At 42.8% G+C, this 16,532-nt stretch overlaps 1 protein-coding gene across 3 annotated transcripts in view; it reads right to left on the reverse strand.

Annotated features, from left to right (window-relative positions):
• The window catches only part of LOC108918303 (protocadherin-17-like), a 53,645-nt gene extending 38,603 nt beyond the window's left edge, over positions 1-15,042 (reverse strand). For all 3 annotated transcript variants that reach the window (XM_018725433.2, XM_018725426.2, XM_018725442.2), the window contains exons 1-2: positions 14,507-15,042; positions 10,893-13,668 (exon numbers count right to left, since the gene is read on the reverse strand). In XM_018725433.2, the coding sequence (XP_018580949.2) occupies positions 10,893-13,376 (2,484 nt within the window). In that variant the 5' untranslated portion in view covers positions 13,377-13,668; positions 14,507-15,042. The remainder of the gene's footprint in view (positions 1-10,892; positions 13,669-14,506) is intronic.
• Positions 15,043-16,532: the final 1,490 nt, after the last annotated feature.

Genomic DNA, 16,532 nt, shown 5'->3' on the forward strand with positions numbered 1-16,532 from the left:
GATGTGGGTTTGATCCCCACTCAGTCTGTCTGGAGTTTGCATGTTCTCCCTGTGTCTGCGTGGGTTTCCTCCAGGTGCTCTGGTTTCCTCCCACAGTCCAAAGACATGCTGTTCAGGTTCACCCATAGCGTGTGAGTGACAGAGAGAGTGTATTCCACTGATGGATGGATGAGTGACCCAGTGCAAGTAGTGTATCTAGCAGTGTAAGCTACCTTGGTGAATAAGGTGTGTGGGCTGATAATGTTACATAGTATCCGTTGTAATTTGCTTTTGAGAAAAATTTCTGCTAAGTAAATGTATGTTTCGTTCATGTGTCTTCTGGGATCAGAAGAGGATCTGCAAATGACAACCTTCTTTCCTCAGTCTGTCACTTGGAAGAAGAATGTCCACAAGATCTGCGCCTCACCTGAGAGGTCACTGAAGAAATTAGTCAACCGACTGCTATGGACTTGGAGATGGAAGAGCCAGGTGGCTGAACCCTCCTTGTTCCTGTCAGGACCACAGCAGAGGGGCTGTCACCGTGAAACTGTCATTCCACCGAGGCTCTAATAGAGAGAAAAGTGCTTTCTGCAAACACACACACACATTTTCAGAACCGCTTGTCCCATACGGGGTCGCAGGGGAACCGGAGCCTACCCGGCAACACAGGGCATAAGGCCGGAGGGGGAGGGGACACACCCAGGACGGGACGCCACTCCGTCGCAAGGCACCCCCATTGGGACTCAAACCCCAGACCCACTGGAAAGCAGGACCATGGTCCAACCCACTGTGCCACCGCACCCCCTCCTTTCTGCAAACAGTTTACAATTATACCATATGCAACAACAATTTAACTTTTATTCGCTTAGCTGACACTTTTCTCCAGAGCGACTTATAAATACTTACTCATTCATACAGCAGAGTAATTTTACTGGAGCATTTTTTTTTTTTTAAAAGGATAAGCACATTGCTTAAGGGTAGTGCAGCCAAGGATAGGGATTGAACCCATGAATTTAAGATCCCAAGGCAGCAGTTCTAACCAGTACACTACCACCTATATTAACTCACTACTTTTACTCTAGTGTCATCAGATGCATCTCATTTTGTGGCTGCAAAATGTGTAGACTCTATTATACGGGTCCAAATGCGTAGACTCCAAATGATGTTCTCTACCGGACAAGGATCAGGGAAGAAGGGAGAGCAGGGTGCACTACAGAGGTAAAGTCACTCAGAATAAGTGCAGATGGAAGTGTGAGATTTAACAGGTTCATGTGATCACTACCAAGAAGGAGCACAGCGAGGAACTACAGACAATCGTATTACATTCACTAAATCGACTTCTGGTGCTCCTGAACGAATTCTACCCCCAGACCAAATTTTTCTCTTGGTCCTGCCGCTGCAACAAGCAATGCAATTGGACAAGGGAAAAGGGGAAAAAAAAATAAATAAATAAAAACAACACAAAACAATATGTTTGCTCTGTTCTCTTCTGTGTATGTCTCCAGTGAACTCCAGCATTTTAGTGGGAGGACAGATAATGATCTACTAATTCCAGTTGTACAAGCAGCATTTGCGGGACTTTAGCTTCCACACAGAAAATAATAAAGTCAAATTAGTTCGGAGCGATTCCCAGCAGGCTGTGCTCCCCAGTGCCGCTGGGTGGGGGCTTCTGGAAAAGAGCCTCTTATTCTCCCTTCACTGGTACGGATACTGCTGGATTTCCACGACTGTTTCGCCTCAGGGATGTAAAAGTGGATTAAGGGATCAATTTTTCCACTATTCTCACTCCGTATTTATGAAAACAGAAGCCCCCCCAGCCCGATTTGCTTCGCACAGGCACTTCAAATAGCAGTTCGATGGCCACGTATCAGGTGGAGACAAAAAACAGCACGCGCAAGGTGAAAGCAAATCCACGACCATATGTAGGACCTTTCAACAAAAGCTCTGAAGCTTCTTAAAATAGCGTCAACTAAATATTAATGAAACAAAAAGTGAGCGCTTGACAAGATTTACTCCGCTAGAATCAGCTGCCTTATGGCAACAGCTTAGCAAGGCATTAGTAAAGATTCAAAGAAATCTTTGACCTCCACGTTTAATTCGCAGTACAAAGATAAACACTGAGAAAATCCACAGCGAAACCCAAAATGGATAAATACGTTTAAATTTAATGCACCAAATTTAGCCTAGCTAATTCATCTGGATTAGGCCCATTCATTAATTCATTCATTCATTATGGATGACCACTTGTCCGCTGCAGAATCAAGGCGGTCCGGAGCCAATCCCGGAAGCACAGGGTGTGAAGCAGGATACACCCTTGGCAGCCCCCAGCTGCTCATTGATTCCACGTATATTTTTCTAAATAATACATATCAATGGGTTTAACCTCCATTCCAGTGTACTGTAGAGCAGCTGTGACATTGAGAGCCGTGTGGAGCTCAGGGCACGGTAACTGGAGCCAGGAAACTGAAGGACCATTTTAAGGCTTTTATTCACCACTTTCCCTGTTTAATGAAGGCCAAAGTCCCTTCTGGGACCAAGAAAAGTGCCGATTCTTTCAGACCTGCCCATTAACCAAACTAAAGCCAATTTTTGTACTAGTTCCCTTTCCTTCAGTGTCACTTTAAATGGGCTTAAATTGGGCCCGTTTGGGCTAATAAGCCCATACTGTGCTGTAGCAGCCTGCAGACAGCAAAAGGACGTGGCCTTGGCAGCAGTTTGCTGCAACAGCCCATCTCTTTACACTTTTACAACAACAGCAGACTTATGTAGCCGACAGCCATTTCCAAAAGCCTTTGCTGTAGAGCAGTTACAAGTCACCTGGGATGAAGGCATCATCGAAATAAATTATAGCAACCCAGCCAAAAGTGTGAGTACATCTGAGCAACATGAGTGTGGGACACACTGAAGAGAAGAGCAAAGGAAGAAAAGCAATACACAAGTGTCCTACATCTCTGGGAAGTGCAGCAGAAGAGCTGGGAACACATGACTCCCTGGTAAAACGTGTTACCTGAACACCACATGGAAAGAAATAAAATACGAGTTTAAAAAAAAAAAAAAGCTTCCAGCAAGTGTACTCAAACTTTTAACTGCTACTGCTGGTGGCACGGTGGCACAGTCAGTAGCACTGCTGTCTCCCACCACCTAGATGGTGTAAGAGGATGTAGGTTCAGTCCGTGTGGAGTTTGCATATTCTCCGTGTCTCTGTGAGTTCCCTCTGGGTGCTCTGGTTTCCTCCCACAGTCCAAAGAGATGCTGTTCAGGTTCACCCATAGTGTATGAGTGACAGAGAGAGTTTGTTCCACTGATGTATGAATGAGTGACCCCAGTGTAAGTAGTGTATCCAGCAGTGTAAGTCACCTTAGTGAATAAGGTGTGTGGGCTGGTAACACTACATAGAGTTCATTGGAAGTTGCTTTGGAGAAAAGTGTCTGCTAAATAAACAAATGTACAGTATATAATATGTTAACACTGTGAAATGATTTCAACAAATTACTATTAAATGCAAGGACGAGTATAGTGTTACTACTTGATGCAATATTTAATAGGGATGCACCTTAATAGAGTACCCATTTGGGGAATGAAGGAAAGCAATTCCCAAACTGAGAATTAGGACAGCAAAAAGGAAAGTCATATTTCACTTTAAGGAGGCTCCACTTTCAGGTATATTCTCCTGTGGTGGTGTACCCATCTTGGCAGGGTGCTTTTTGGAAAAGATTCACTTAACGCTGCGTTGTCAGAAGCAGAATTGTTACACTCGACATGAGTGTCCATAGCGCATAAGGGAACTGTCAGGTAGGGTTTACAATTAATCGTCTAACCCCAGAAGAAACAATCGTGAATAATCTAGCGCTGTAAACCAAGATGACCTTCCCTTCAAAGGCAAAGTTACATTTCTCTTTTTAGCTTCTCGGAATGTACCGGGAGACATTGGCTTGGGCTTAGACGGAGTTTGTCCTACAGCACACGTCCTATCCCGCATACGCATCTTAACAGGCTAAACAGAAATAGCAGAAACAACCTTAGAATGCCCTTCAACCTTAAATTCTGCATTTAGACACCATCTGCTTTTCCATGACATGTGACCTACGAGACACATTTCATCTAGATATTACATTGCTCAGGACAGAAGAATAGATGCAGGATTCAAGGTGCTCCAAATCTTTAATAATAAAGAGTATGTTCAGCATCTTCACTGAGCTGGGACTTTCATTTATTAGCGCTACAATCAGATCAATACAAGTAACAGATACACTTTTCAAATGTGACAAGATGATTACATAATCAAAATTCAGCTTTAGGTGGTCAGCGGGATGAATGATTGCACACTATTTAAAAGACAGTGTCTGGTTGGTCTGGTTATTGTAAAAATAATACGACATTTTTAAAGATGAAAATTACAATCAATTCTTGTCATTTTTAACTATTAAACAGCTGATTCTTTTATACATGACAACTTACACCATGAGGTTTGTACACTTAGCTATTTAGATTGATTTACCCATTTATACAGTTGGGTAATTATTACTGGAATAATGCAGAGCAGTTACCTTGATCAAGGGTACAGTTTAGGGGAAAAGGATTCAGATGTTGGTCCAAGAAAATTTTTTTGCCATCAGCAGGATAATAAACATGCACTTTTCAAATCACACACACACCGCCTGAAGCTGCCTGTCCCAAGGCATGCCGGACCTTAACCTGGCAACACAGGGCATAAGGCTGGAGGGGGAGAGGACACACCCAGAACAGGACACCAGTCCATCATAAGGCACCCAGAGCGGGACTTGAACCCCAGACCTGCCAGCAAGCAGGACTCGGCCAAACCTGCTGCACCACCGCATCCCCCTTTTCAAATCATCTTCTCACAATTCCTCAATTAGTAAAACCCTTTCTAAAATGCAGACAAGCACAATCAAAGTGACATGTATCAGTACGCCCCGAATACGCTTCTGCTAGGGCTGAATAAAAAACCCTCTCTTTGCCATCTCCCTTTAATAAAACCGTACATTGTCTCTTCAGCAGCAGCCCGTATTTAAAAAAAGACTATTTAATCGCTCTATAATGCTAATTTTAGTGGACCCACCTGGCCAGTGAAATGAGGAAACCTAACTGTTAATGATCATCTGCGTTTAATTTAAACAAAGCCGTTCTAAGAGGCAACATGATATGGTGTGAACTACTTTATATTAGTTGTTAGTGAGTCAGTGCTGTGGTACCAGGCCAGGAAACATCATAGGGGAACATTAACCATTTCCTGAGACACAACCATTAATGCAGAGCACCTGATGACATGACCTGAGCCGCTGCAAACAACTCCGAGTCAGTACTTTCATCGCTGTTCAAAGAAACAAATATTCTGTAAAGGAGCAAAAAAAAAAAAAAAAAAAAATCAATAAACGCCGTAGCACTTTAAGCGTACACCTTCCCATCTGTTTGGCAGGTAAACTCAGAAACAGTGGCGACGAAGGAAGCCGTCGATAGAGCAAATAAAATGAATCTGTGCTGTTTACATTTGTTGCAAAAAGTGGTGAAAATGAGGGAGTAAGGAATTTTTTCTAAGCATGCAACGCTTTTATATTGTTATTAATTCGTATTTCACTGACACCTTTGTCCAAAGTGAGTTACAATAACAGATGAATGAATAAAATACCACTCAGTCCTACACAAAAGAGCTATGTAATACATATTCGGGACACTCGGGACACTCTACAATCACCTGAAACTCATGTCTTTGGACTATGGGAGAAAGCCCACACAAACAGAAGAAGAAACATGGAAACTACATGCAGACGCAACCAGATGTGAACCAGTGCTACCCGCTGCACCATCATGCTACTATATCCTAGAGGAAGAAAAGTGATGTAGTGCAGCTAGTGCAACTATAAGTTGTTGGAAACCTGTAGTAAGAAAAAAAAAAAAAAAAAATCAGAGCACTTGCATCTTCACACACACACACACAACAGTAACTGTGATGTTTGGCCTTCGTTAATGTATGATTGTGGCATAGAGTGTCCTGTAAGTACAATGTTCAGCAAGAGCATCCCATTAACGTGACTGCTGTTGAAAACCGATGTATAGTAACTTCTTGAGGTTACCAAGGTGGCTTGGAGATTTGCCATACGAATCCCACCTTCCAAACCGAAGGTACGCTCATTAAATATGTTAGCTATACAACCCACAGTAGGCTCCTATTCTTGAACACTTATTTTACTTAACAGAAGGCAATTAACTTCTCAAACACATCTTTATTTGCGTGAGTATAAACTTACCGGTGTGAGACATGCAGTTTAATATAGAAGGAAGGAAGGGGTGTACTAGTACAGTAAGCAAAGTATGTTTTCACCACCAAAGCCATTTATCATGCAAAGCTTTCACTTTTACCTGCTATCCTGCCTCTGTAATGATTCAAATAAAAGTGCATTCTGAATGAATAAATGTACCAGTAACTTTAGATGCAAAACAGCAGGGTCCCGTCAGCCAGAAACAGCACTGAGGGCCTTCACTATCTCTGCACAGCTATGCACCATTTCCCTTGTATTATACAGTACATATTAAAAATTCTCTGGATTATTTCACTTTAATGGACTGGCATCCTGCCCAGGGTATACCCTGCTTTGCACCTTATGCACTCTGGGATAGGCACTGCATGACCACGGTCTCGACCGCATTCGAGGTTCCTCAGAATGGATAGATGAATTTAAAATGAATCCAATTATTTATTGAATGATGAATTGAATAGAATGTGAAATAAACGAGTGCACAAACAAACCCACCAAGGATATGAGGTGAAAGGGGGAAAATATTTATACTGAAGAGTTTATTTATTTGGGTGGGAGAAAAAAAAAAAAAAAAAAACTACTTGCGGAAGACTCAGTGTAAACTTATACAGCTCTAGAGACCATTAAATAATTTATCATTGTTACTTGAATTTCAAGGTGGTGTATAAATAATACATAAAATAACTGCATTAAAGTATGCCTATAGAACTTTCACTTGTCAATGAATGTCTCCAGGAAAGCGTTCAACTGTTTCATAATATCCCTTAATGGCTTATTGGACTTAATCAAAAATAAACATGAACGCGAGCTTTTCCTGCTGTTTAGAATATCTAAAACTAATATTTTCTTACAAACACGTGGATTCCAGTCAGCAGGGTAGCATACATTTTTGACCAAATGCAATGATCATTTTTTTTCCCCACTTATGCAAGTTTGTGCTTACATCTACTATAGCTTGCAGTTCTTAATGGGAATGCTAAACAATGCAGTTATTCTAAGCTACATAAAAATGATTGATGTTAATATAGAAAAAAAAAATCTTAAAAAGCAAAACCAAGATTAAAACACAGCTTCAACGTGAATGAAACTGATGCAATACCCACTATGTATTGCCAGAAAGCTTTCAACCAAACAGATGCATTTCTCATGTATCTCAATGACACTGATAATTTATATAGGAAATGGGCATTAATAATAGAGAAGAACATGCATTTGCAAATATAAACATACACTCAGGGTCGAAGAACAGCGAAATGTCATGCGCGCCAAAACTGAAATATACACTTCAGTAAAAATTCAATGGAGAGGAACATACAAAATGCATTGTTTCACATCCTATCTGAAATTGCCATCAACATCAGTATTATTCCTTGCATATGTGCTTTTTTTTCCCCCCCTGAATAAAACATATAAAACCAAAGCGCCTTCATGCCAGGCTGCCATTGGACCGCAAGTGTAATTTCAGTATAACATAAGCGCACTGATAAATTTGTTGGGGGAGGACCTGCAAACACTCATAAATACAGCAGCCACAGAGGCTGCCTACACAAATGCGAGACTGTCAGATAAATATACGAGAACCATTATGACGGCTAGTCAAGCGTGTTCCACACATACTTGGAACATGCAACGCTTCTTTTCCAAAAATACCCTCCAACCATCCATTCCTGGCACCATCCACAATGAAGGGTTATTACAATTTGCATACGGCACAGCTTTTCAGACTCATCTGAACACCCAAAAAAAAAAAAAAAAACTGTCACAGGTTCTGCATGGAAACCAAAGGCAATTTTCTGTACATTTTCTCTCTCCCCCTTTCCTCGTCTCTCACTTTTGTGAATTTTAAACAGGAAAAGGAGCACGCGAACGCCAACATGCGACGTAGCCATTGCAACGTAATGAAAAGCGTATTGCCGAGCTTTATTTTTACTGTTAGTTTTTAAACTAACATTCAAAAAAAAAAAAAAAAGAAAAAAAAAATCTTTTTTTAAACTTCCTCCGAGTAATAGCTGAAGAGGAGCCAGAGAGGACATTATGATTAAATTACAGTGCCGGCATTCCCAGCGAGACGTGGATGTTTCAAATCGATGACACTCCCCCAATTTGGTGCTCTCTGCTTCACTGATATGGAACTTGGGCATCAGGATGGAACTCCGGAAAAGGTCTTGCGTATACAGCGGAGGCACTTACTCACTCTAGGTGCCCGCGCTGCTTTATAATTGCTATTTGGCGAGGCCCTCTAGTGAATTACTGACCTGTCTGTCAGCTTGCCCTCATGCAAGTCAATTGACCTCTTCGCCAGGCTGAGCTGATAAATGTGGGATTGTTTTGAGATAAGAGCTTAACTATTGCATTTCACTTTGCATCTGGTCAGGCTCCATGTACCGCGGGGCACCTACAGCGTCGCCGCTTCGCATGAGGATTTCACGGCTCAGATACGCACCATCGCCGCGGCGTGCCGCACTCAAAATCGTTCACCTATGGACACAATTTTATGGCCAGGCACAGTTACACAATTTATGTGACCATTATCAGTTACATACAGGGTAGAGGCTCAGGTTAAATGTGAAATTCCTATTAGAATAACCTCTCCGAGCTGCTATGATGACTGTGTGTAAGCCGCAAGGAAACCGACTCCACCTAGAGGAGAACTGCGTACCACGCTTTTACCCTGTATGTCTTCTACATTTGCCTAATTTCTGGCCGTCTCATACAATGAGCCACAAGCACAGTGCAGCTGTGTTGTTCTTAATGACAGTTTAATCATTTTAACCCCCAATGCAGGAAACATCTGAAGAAACAGTACCAGAGAGGCTGTTATAAACCAGTATATAACCAGCTGCATTATATACAGCATTTTTAAAGTATAAGCACAAATTTAACGTCGTAATTTAGAAATTAGCGAATGCAAGCAGTGCTCTTGCTATTAGGCCAAAAGCTTGTAGGAGGTAATTCTCCATCAAGCACATGCTTTGAAAAGATTATAAATACCACATCAACATTTTGTCGTGTTCTCCTCAAGCCTCCTTTTAACCTTGAATCCGGCTGTAAATAATATGCCTTAATACTTTAAGCGGAATTAAGTATCATTATGTACCATCCAAGGCCTATCAGAATAATTCTTCACAAACGACGCCACTTATTGTGCTCCACAAGTCCTCTGCATTTCAAAGGAGAAAATGAATTGGCCGAAGCAGCCACGGCGTTCCCCGCGCCAGCCAACGCACACTTGTGGACTGCTATAAAATGTCACTGCTGGCTCAAGGTGCCCTTGTGCATCTTACATTTGTGCCGCACATAGGTAACGTGGATCAATGACGAGAAGCTCTCTTTCTTTTCTGTAATATTCCTATAACCACCAAGACTTAGGGTATCCTCTTCAGTTGGTAGGAGAGAAAAATTGTTTTTTGTTTTTTTTTTTTTCTTCCCCTCAACGTGATACTGGGATGCAATTATACCTACTTACTATCAATAACGGAGCACGTTGCACTAGGAACTGTAGCATGATTAAACTAAAAGTAAAATATCCTGTATTTTAAATGTCACCAAGCCATGGTATATTAGCACTTTTCATAGATTAATAAACAAAGGATACGTTTTGCATGCGAGTTAAGGGCACAATCACTTTCATTGAAACTAATCTAGCAGGTGGCATATGTATACCTGGTGTACAGTGCTTTAAGTAGGACTTTAGCCTTGTCTGACATGACAGATTTCAAATTACTTTAAAACAGGCTTAGCACAAAAGATATGCAGTGCTTGTCAGGGGCTTAGTAGAATCGTTCCTCACAAAGAGGCATTAGCTGGGAATGTGGAAAACACGTAAACCTCTTTGGTTTCTAAGAACAGTCGGAGCACAATTGTTTTGAGAATTCTCTCCTTGATTTCAAATGCAGGCAGTTGGGGAGAAGGTAAGCCATTTCTCCTTTCAGACACTCAGTACAGATTTGTTATTCAGTATATGGACCATACACTCTGCAGCATTAAAGACACAAATTCATGCAGTAGAAAATGAGCTGAATAAATTGTGCTGCCTCTCAATGATGTGAAACACAATTAAAGAAGCAGCAGAGACTCGTATCCATAAACTGTGTCCATTTGGATCTTTTCTCCATGTGGACATTCATATGATGAAACGCCTGCAAACCTCCTCATACTTCATCTTCGGACTCTGAATTAATAAACATCTACATTTCAATGCTTCAGTGAGCACCAGAAGTAATGCATAAAGTGAGATGTATTAAACAAAAGCATATGCGACCCAGCCATATTCATTATCCATAAGATGGCTGTGCACTGAAAAACAGATCAGACACATTGCCTTTTCGGTGTTAGTTAAATGCCTGTAAACAAACTAAATCATCATATAATGGCATAACAATTCATCTCTATCATTTGAACTGCACTGTGCGGATAAAGGAAGAGAAATACTGCAGAGTACTTTGACTGTCAAGCAGAGATTTCAAAAGACAAACTCAGTTTTGTTAACCACTCGAAAGGCCATCAATTCTACACCCTGCAGCTACACTTTCCAAACATGCATAATTACTTGTAATACACTAGAAATGTGCACACAGTACAATAAGGAGGAGATATGCTGAAGAAAAGAGTTTACAGAGCATAAATTCTCTTCCTTACCTGAATTATTGACATCCTATTAGATGGTGTCTCAGTGGTGTTAGTCACAGTCCCTGTGAAGCTGGTGTGACAACCCACGTGTCCTTGAGGAACAGTCAGGCTGTTGGACGTGGGCTTGAGGTACATGACCTCTGACCTTGGGGAGCTGAGTGGCAGGCGCGTCTGGTAGTCGAAATACATGGGGGATGTGGCGAGGGAGGGGCTGCTCACCACGTTCATGACGTTCATGGCGTCCCTCTCCTCCACCTCGCTCTGTACCAGCATGATGTCGTTCTTGTTGATCTTCTTCTTCTTGCCCTTGCCCAGTTGGGGGTGGGAGTACTCAGCAATCCGGCAGTTGTAAGTCCTGATTTCCTTCTTTTCCCGCTTGCATTTGACGGCGATTGTGATCATGGCTGCCAGGAGCATAATGGAGACGATGCTGAGGGTGACTATGAGGGGAAGGGACATATCCCAGCTGTGCTGCTCTTCGTTGATCCGGGGTTCTCCCTCTGGCACAGGCCCGTTATAAGCCTTAATGATCAGCTTGGCCACAGCTGAGAGGGTTGGCTTCCCATGATCAACGACCTTCACTATAAGCTCCACAACTGGAGCCACTTCCTCCCACAGAGGGTGGACGGTGAGGACCTCCCCCGTGATTGGGTCCATTTCAAAGAGGTTCTCTTCGTTCCCATCTGAGATCTCGTAGGTCAGTCTACCGCTTTCGCCGTAGTCATTGTCCACCGCCCTAACGGTGGTCACAATGTGCCCCACGCCCACATTTCTGGGGACATGGATCTCCGCTGTGTCATTCTGCAGCAGGGGCAACACAATGACAGGGGCATTGTCGTTGACATCAAGAACGCTGACCCTCACTGTGGCATTGCTCTCCTGATGAGGGGATCCGGAATCCTTTGCCAAAACCTTGAACTCAAAATATTTTGTCTGTTCATAATTAAAAGACCTGAGAGCATAAATGGCACCATTTGTTGGATTAACAGACACATAGGTATAAATAGACACATCACCAACGTTGGAGGGTAAAATAGAATAAGAAACTGTTCCGTTCTGCCCAAGATCTGGATCATGAGCTAGAACTGAACCCAAATATTCCCCTGGGATGTTATTCTCTGGAACCTGCAATAGGTAAACAGATTTGGTAAAACGAGGTGCATTGTCGTTCTCATCTAAGATTTTGACTGTAAAGGATTTAGTAGAATTTAAAGGAGGGATCCCATTGTCCTTAGCTACTATTGTGACATTGTATTCATCCTGCACCTCCCTGTCTAAAGGCCTGTCTGTGACTACAGTATAGAAATTGTCATAATTTTCCTCAAGCTTGAAAGGCACGTTGCCAAGTACTCGGCACTGGAGTTGGCCATTTCTGCCGGAATCTTCATCTGTGACTCTCACCAGTGCGATGACTGTTCCTGGAGGGGAAGCCTCACTGATGGCTCCTTGGCGGACAGAGACAAAGCCTATCGATGGCCAGTTGTCGTTCCTGTCAATCACTTTTACCGTGACTTTACAGTGCCCAGGGATTGGATTAGGTCCTAGATCCTTTGCCTGCACATCAATCTCTATAACTGGGTTCTCCTCATAGTCGATTTCTCCTTGAATCTTTATGACACCTGTTCTAGGGTCTATGGAGAACAGCTCTCTGATTCTGTCTGGTGCATAACCACTGAAAGAATAGACAATCTGCCCATTGCTCCCTTCATCTGGGTCAGTTGCGTTCAGATCTATCAATAATTTCCCAGGGGGGGAATTTTCAGGAATCTCTACCACATAGGAGGGCTGTTCAAACATCGGGCTGTTGTCATTAGAATCAATAACCTTGACATTTATTTGCATGGTCCCTGATCTTGGATATTCCCCGCCATCTATTGCTGTCAATATGAGGGTATGATGGCTTCGTTCCTCCCTGTCAAGGGGTCTCTGAATAACCAGCTCTGGGAATTTGGTCCCATCCCCTCTGGATTTCACGTCCAGGGAGAACAGGTTGTAGTCATCTCGTGTGATCTGGTAGCTCTTTAACCCGTTCTCCCCCGAGTCCGGGTCATGTGCGCTTGTGAGTGGGAAGCGAGTCCCCGGTGCTGCGTTCTCAGCAATGTCAATGTCGATCTGCTCAGAGGGGAAGCTGGGAGAGTTGTCGTTGATATCCTGCACCTCCACTTTGATCATGCAGATCTCCTTGTCATTGGCGAACACCTCCATGGAGAGCTGGCACTTGGGGTTCTTCCTACACATGGTCTCCCGGTCGATCCTCTGCTTGGTGTACAGCAGTCCGCTCTCTGGATCCACATCTATAAGATGAGGAGCTGAGTTCTCCAGCACCCTGAAGTTGGACTTTTTGCCCCTCTCCCCAGGTCCGATGCGAGCATCTTTGGCAATGTTTCCAATTACGGTGCCAGGACCCTGCTCCTCCGGAACAGAATAATTCAGGTTTTTCAAGGTGAGGGCTTGAGCCCAGAGCAAAAGGAAAAATAAGACAGAGAGATGCATCCCCCTTCAGTGTGAGGCAGTGAGTGTGTGTATGCGTGCGAGTGTGTTTTGGATGCTCTTCACGCTTCCGACCTGTTGATCTGCTCACTGAGCTCAGAATCCTTAAATTTAACTGTCATAGTTCTGTCCATAATGAACAATATGCAATATGTTCATTTTCATGCCTTCAATTTGTCTTTATTTTCGTTTCTTTTATCCCCCCTTCCTTTTCTTCTGGATTCCTTTTCAAATGATTTTAACTGAACGTCTGGTCTGGCATTCCGACTTCCACAAAACGAAACGGCAGTGTGGGCTGAAACAAAACAGGGAAAATTAAACAATCCATAATTATTATAGGTCTACAAGTGGCAAAGGAAAATGGGGGGGGGGGCACAGATAATTACAGATTAACGATTAAACCCACTGAGTTTGTAACGATAAAAACCCCTTGCTCTTATATATGAGAGCAAATTACCCCGCAGTGGCTTCCAATATGAGATACTGTCTTTTTTTTTTCTCCCGATGTCCTTAAAACAGCAGGATTATTAATATAAAAACTGCAGGTGAGGAATTATGATACGGAATATTGAATACTCTGTCAGTGTTATATGTTTTTTGTTACTATGATGAACTGGACATGTGGCACTCGTGAATACCCTTTTGGTAAAAAAAAAAAAAAAAAAAAAAGTGTTTACACACACTTATTTTCGAACTTAACACTAAAGTCAAAGTGAAATAGCCGTGTATCTTTAAGGCTGTTTTGAGAGACACAGGGCAGCCGCTAAACTGGCCACCCTTAAAGCAAACCCAGGAATGCAGATAAATAAGAGTCCAAATCGCGCTGGAAAATTACCAGATGACCAAATATAATCGAAGACCCGATATAAAAGCGTGACTTAAAAACCACTGAGACGCATTAAAAATCACGGAGCAAATCTCTGAAACAGCAAGCTGTGTGTGTTTACCAAAACACCCCCCACCTTCCAAAAACGCTTTTTAATCTGTTGCATCCACCGATACGAAAAGAGAAGTCACGGAAAAGGAAAATACTGGAAATTAATACGCACTGGCAAGTTCTCATTTTATTTATTTCGATTTATTTATGTATTGAATATTAATTCATGCAATAAGCATCATAAAGAGCGACTTACCCCCTAGTCTAGAACACCGCAGACCTCCTATGACTTCTCTCCATAGGAAAGCCACAGGGTGCGATAAGAGCACGGAGTGTTGCTGGAGGAGCGCAGAAAGTGTGTCTGTAATATCAATGAGGAGGGTCCAGCCAAGACCACCTCCTGATGGCAGCGCAAGGGCTCGCCAGCTCCTCTTCACATCTTCCTGATGGGCACCTTAATCCGCACAGAACACATGCATACACACGTATAGATCCTGGATGCACTGTGGCAGTGAGATCAGACTTGGATGCAGAACGAAACACCTCTGAGATGCCCTTGCTGGGGGGTAAGTCCACTGTTTATGAAGCACAGGTGCAATCAAAGATCCTGCCTGCAGTGAAGATTAAAAAAATAATTAAGAGAATTAACAAGTAAAATAATAATAATAATAGAAATCTCGAGTCTTCACACTGTACTGATCTTTCTGGCCAAATCAACAGTTGCGAACCGCCGGAATCCTGGCTCCACACAGCGCGCACCTCTGCCTCCCTCTCAACGCGTCTCACTGACTAACTCCGTCCACCTCGGAGTGCATTTAACATTGTTACTGATCTGCTGCCAGCCAATGGTTGAAGCGAAGACAGAGCCAGCCCCCCCTCCAGCTCACCGCCCGATGGGAGGAGAGTTTTTCGCAAGGGGCGGGATTTAAGAGTCTGTGCTGCGAGTACGTGCTCTGGCAAGTTAGAGGGAACGAAGAGACGCGCCAGGAAGCTGGAGCGGCGGGCGTTCGACGCGTTTGTGTGCCGCGCTTTGTTGGCGCTGTTTTTCGGAAGCGTTTCACTGACGGCTTGTGTTTCTGCCCCCCCCCGCCAAGCACGTTACTGATACGTTTTATTCTGAAGGGTTTAACTGAGGCATTTTACCAATGCAACGGTCCTTCGTGTCGCTTCGTCTTCTTCACACACATGATTTTCCTCTCGTCTTTGGCCAAACTCGCCAGTCCAAACGTGGTCACTTGGCTTTTTGAGGATTTTATTCATTTATTTATTTCCCCGAAACTTAATAAAGCACGGAAATCGAATAATACTCTTATGCATAGTACACATGAAAACCCTTTGGTTGTCACAAGTTGTATATAATATTGCATGCTTTCTCAGTGTGTTCATGTGGCCACCTAAAAGTTGAAAATGTATATTATTAAATATTACGGTTTCGCCCCTTTCTCAGTAGTGCATTCTTGTGTCTTTCTAAGCATTTCATTTACAACTCAGGTTACTCAAATTCAGATATGCCGGGTCCTCCAGTGTTTAATAGCAGTATTGTCACTCGTAAAATGTAAGGGCCATGCATTTTTCACCAAATCAGTTTTTCATAATCCCTTAATCCCTTGCATAGTTAGGTTAATACAATCATTTCACATGAAAACAAGTGCGTGACGAGAAAAAGGTACAAACATCCAGTTTTCACATCATTATGAAAATAGTTAATGTTTCCGTTGGAACGGGAAGATGGGAACAGATGCACTATGCGATGATGTAAGGGATTTTAACTACATTTATGCAGAGTGCATGGCAGGTGATGTTAAAACAGACCTGAAAAGTCCTCAGTTTTACCTTTGAGCGTAATATTTAAATATTCTACGATGAATGCAGTATTCAGTTGTCCATGGTACTGTTATTATTATGGATGTGGCTGACTCACTGTTTACGGTCCTGCATGTGTTTATGTACAGTGTTATGTAGATGTTGTGAACCCATGTACCTGTAAACACACATACATTACGTCGAAAAACAACAATGGAATGGTTGCAGAGGACGATGGTATATAGCACATCCATAGACCTGAGCAATGGTGAACCAAAGCAATCCACCCCCATTGTACCGGTAGGATTACTCATTCTTCCAACTGGTGGAAAAGGAGACAGAGCTGGAGCAGAGTAACCTATTACTGACACACAGTAAGAGGTCTGAACTCCTACCGCCCTCTACACTCTCAACAACACAGTGCCCTGGAGAGTCCAGGCCACCAGGCGCACAGGGTGGTGATTCAGTGAAGTGGAATC

Source organism: Scleropages formosus, chromosome 14, assembly GCF_900964775.1.
Source record: "Scleropages formosus chromosome 14, fSclFor1.1, whole genome shotgun sequence".
NCBI lineage: Eukaryota > Metazoa > Chordata > Actinopteri > Osteoglossiformes > Osteoglossidae > Scleropages > Scleropages formosus.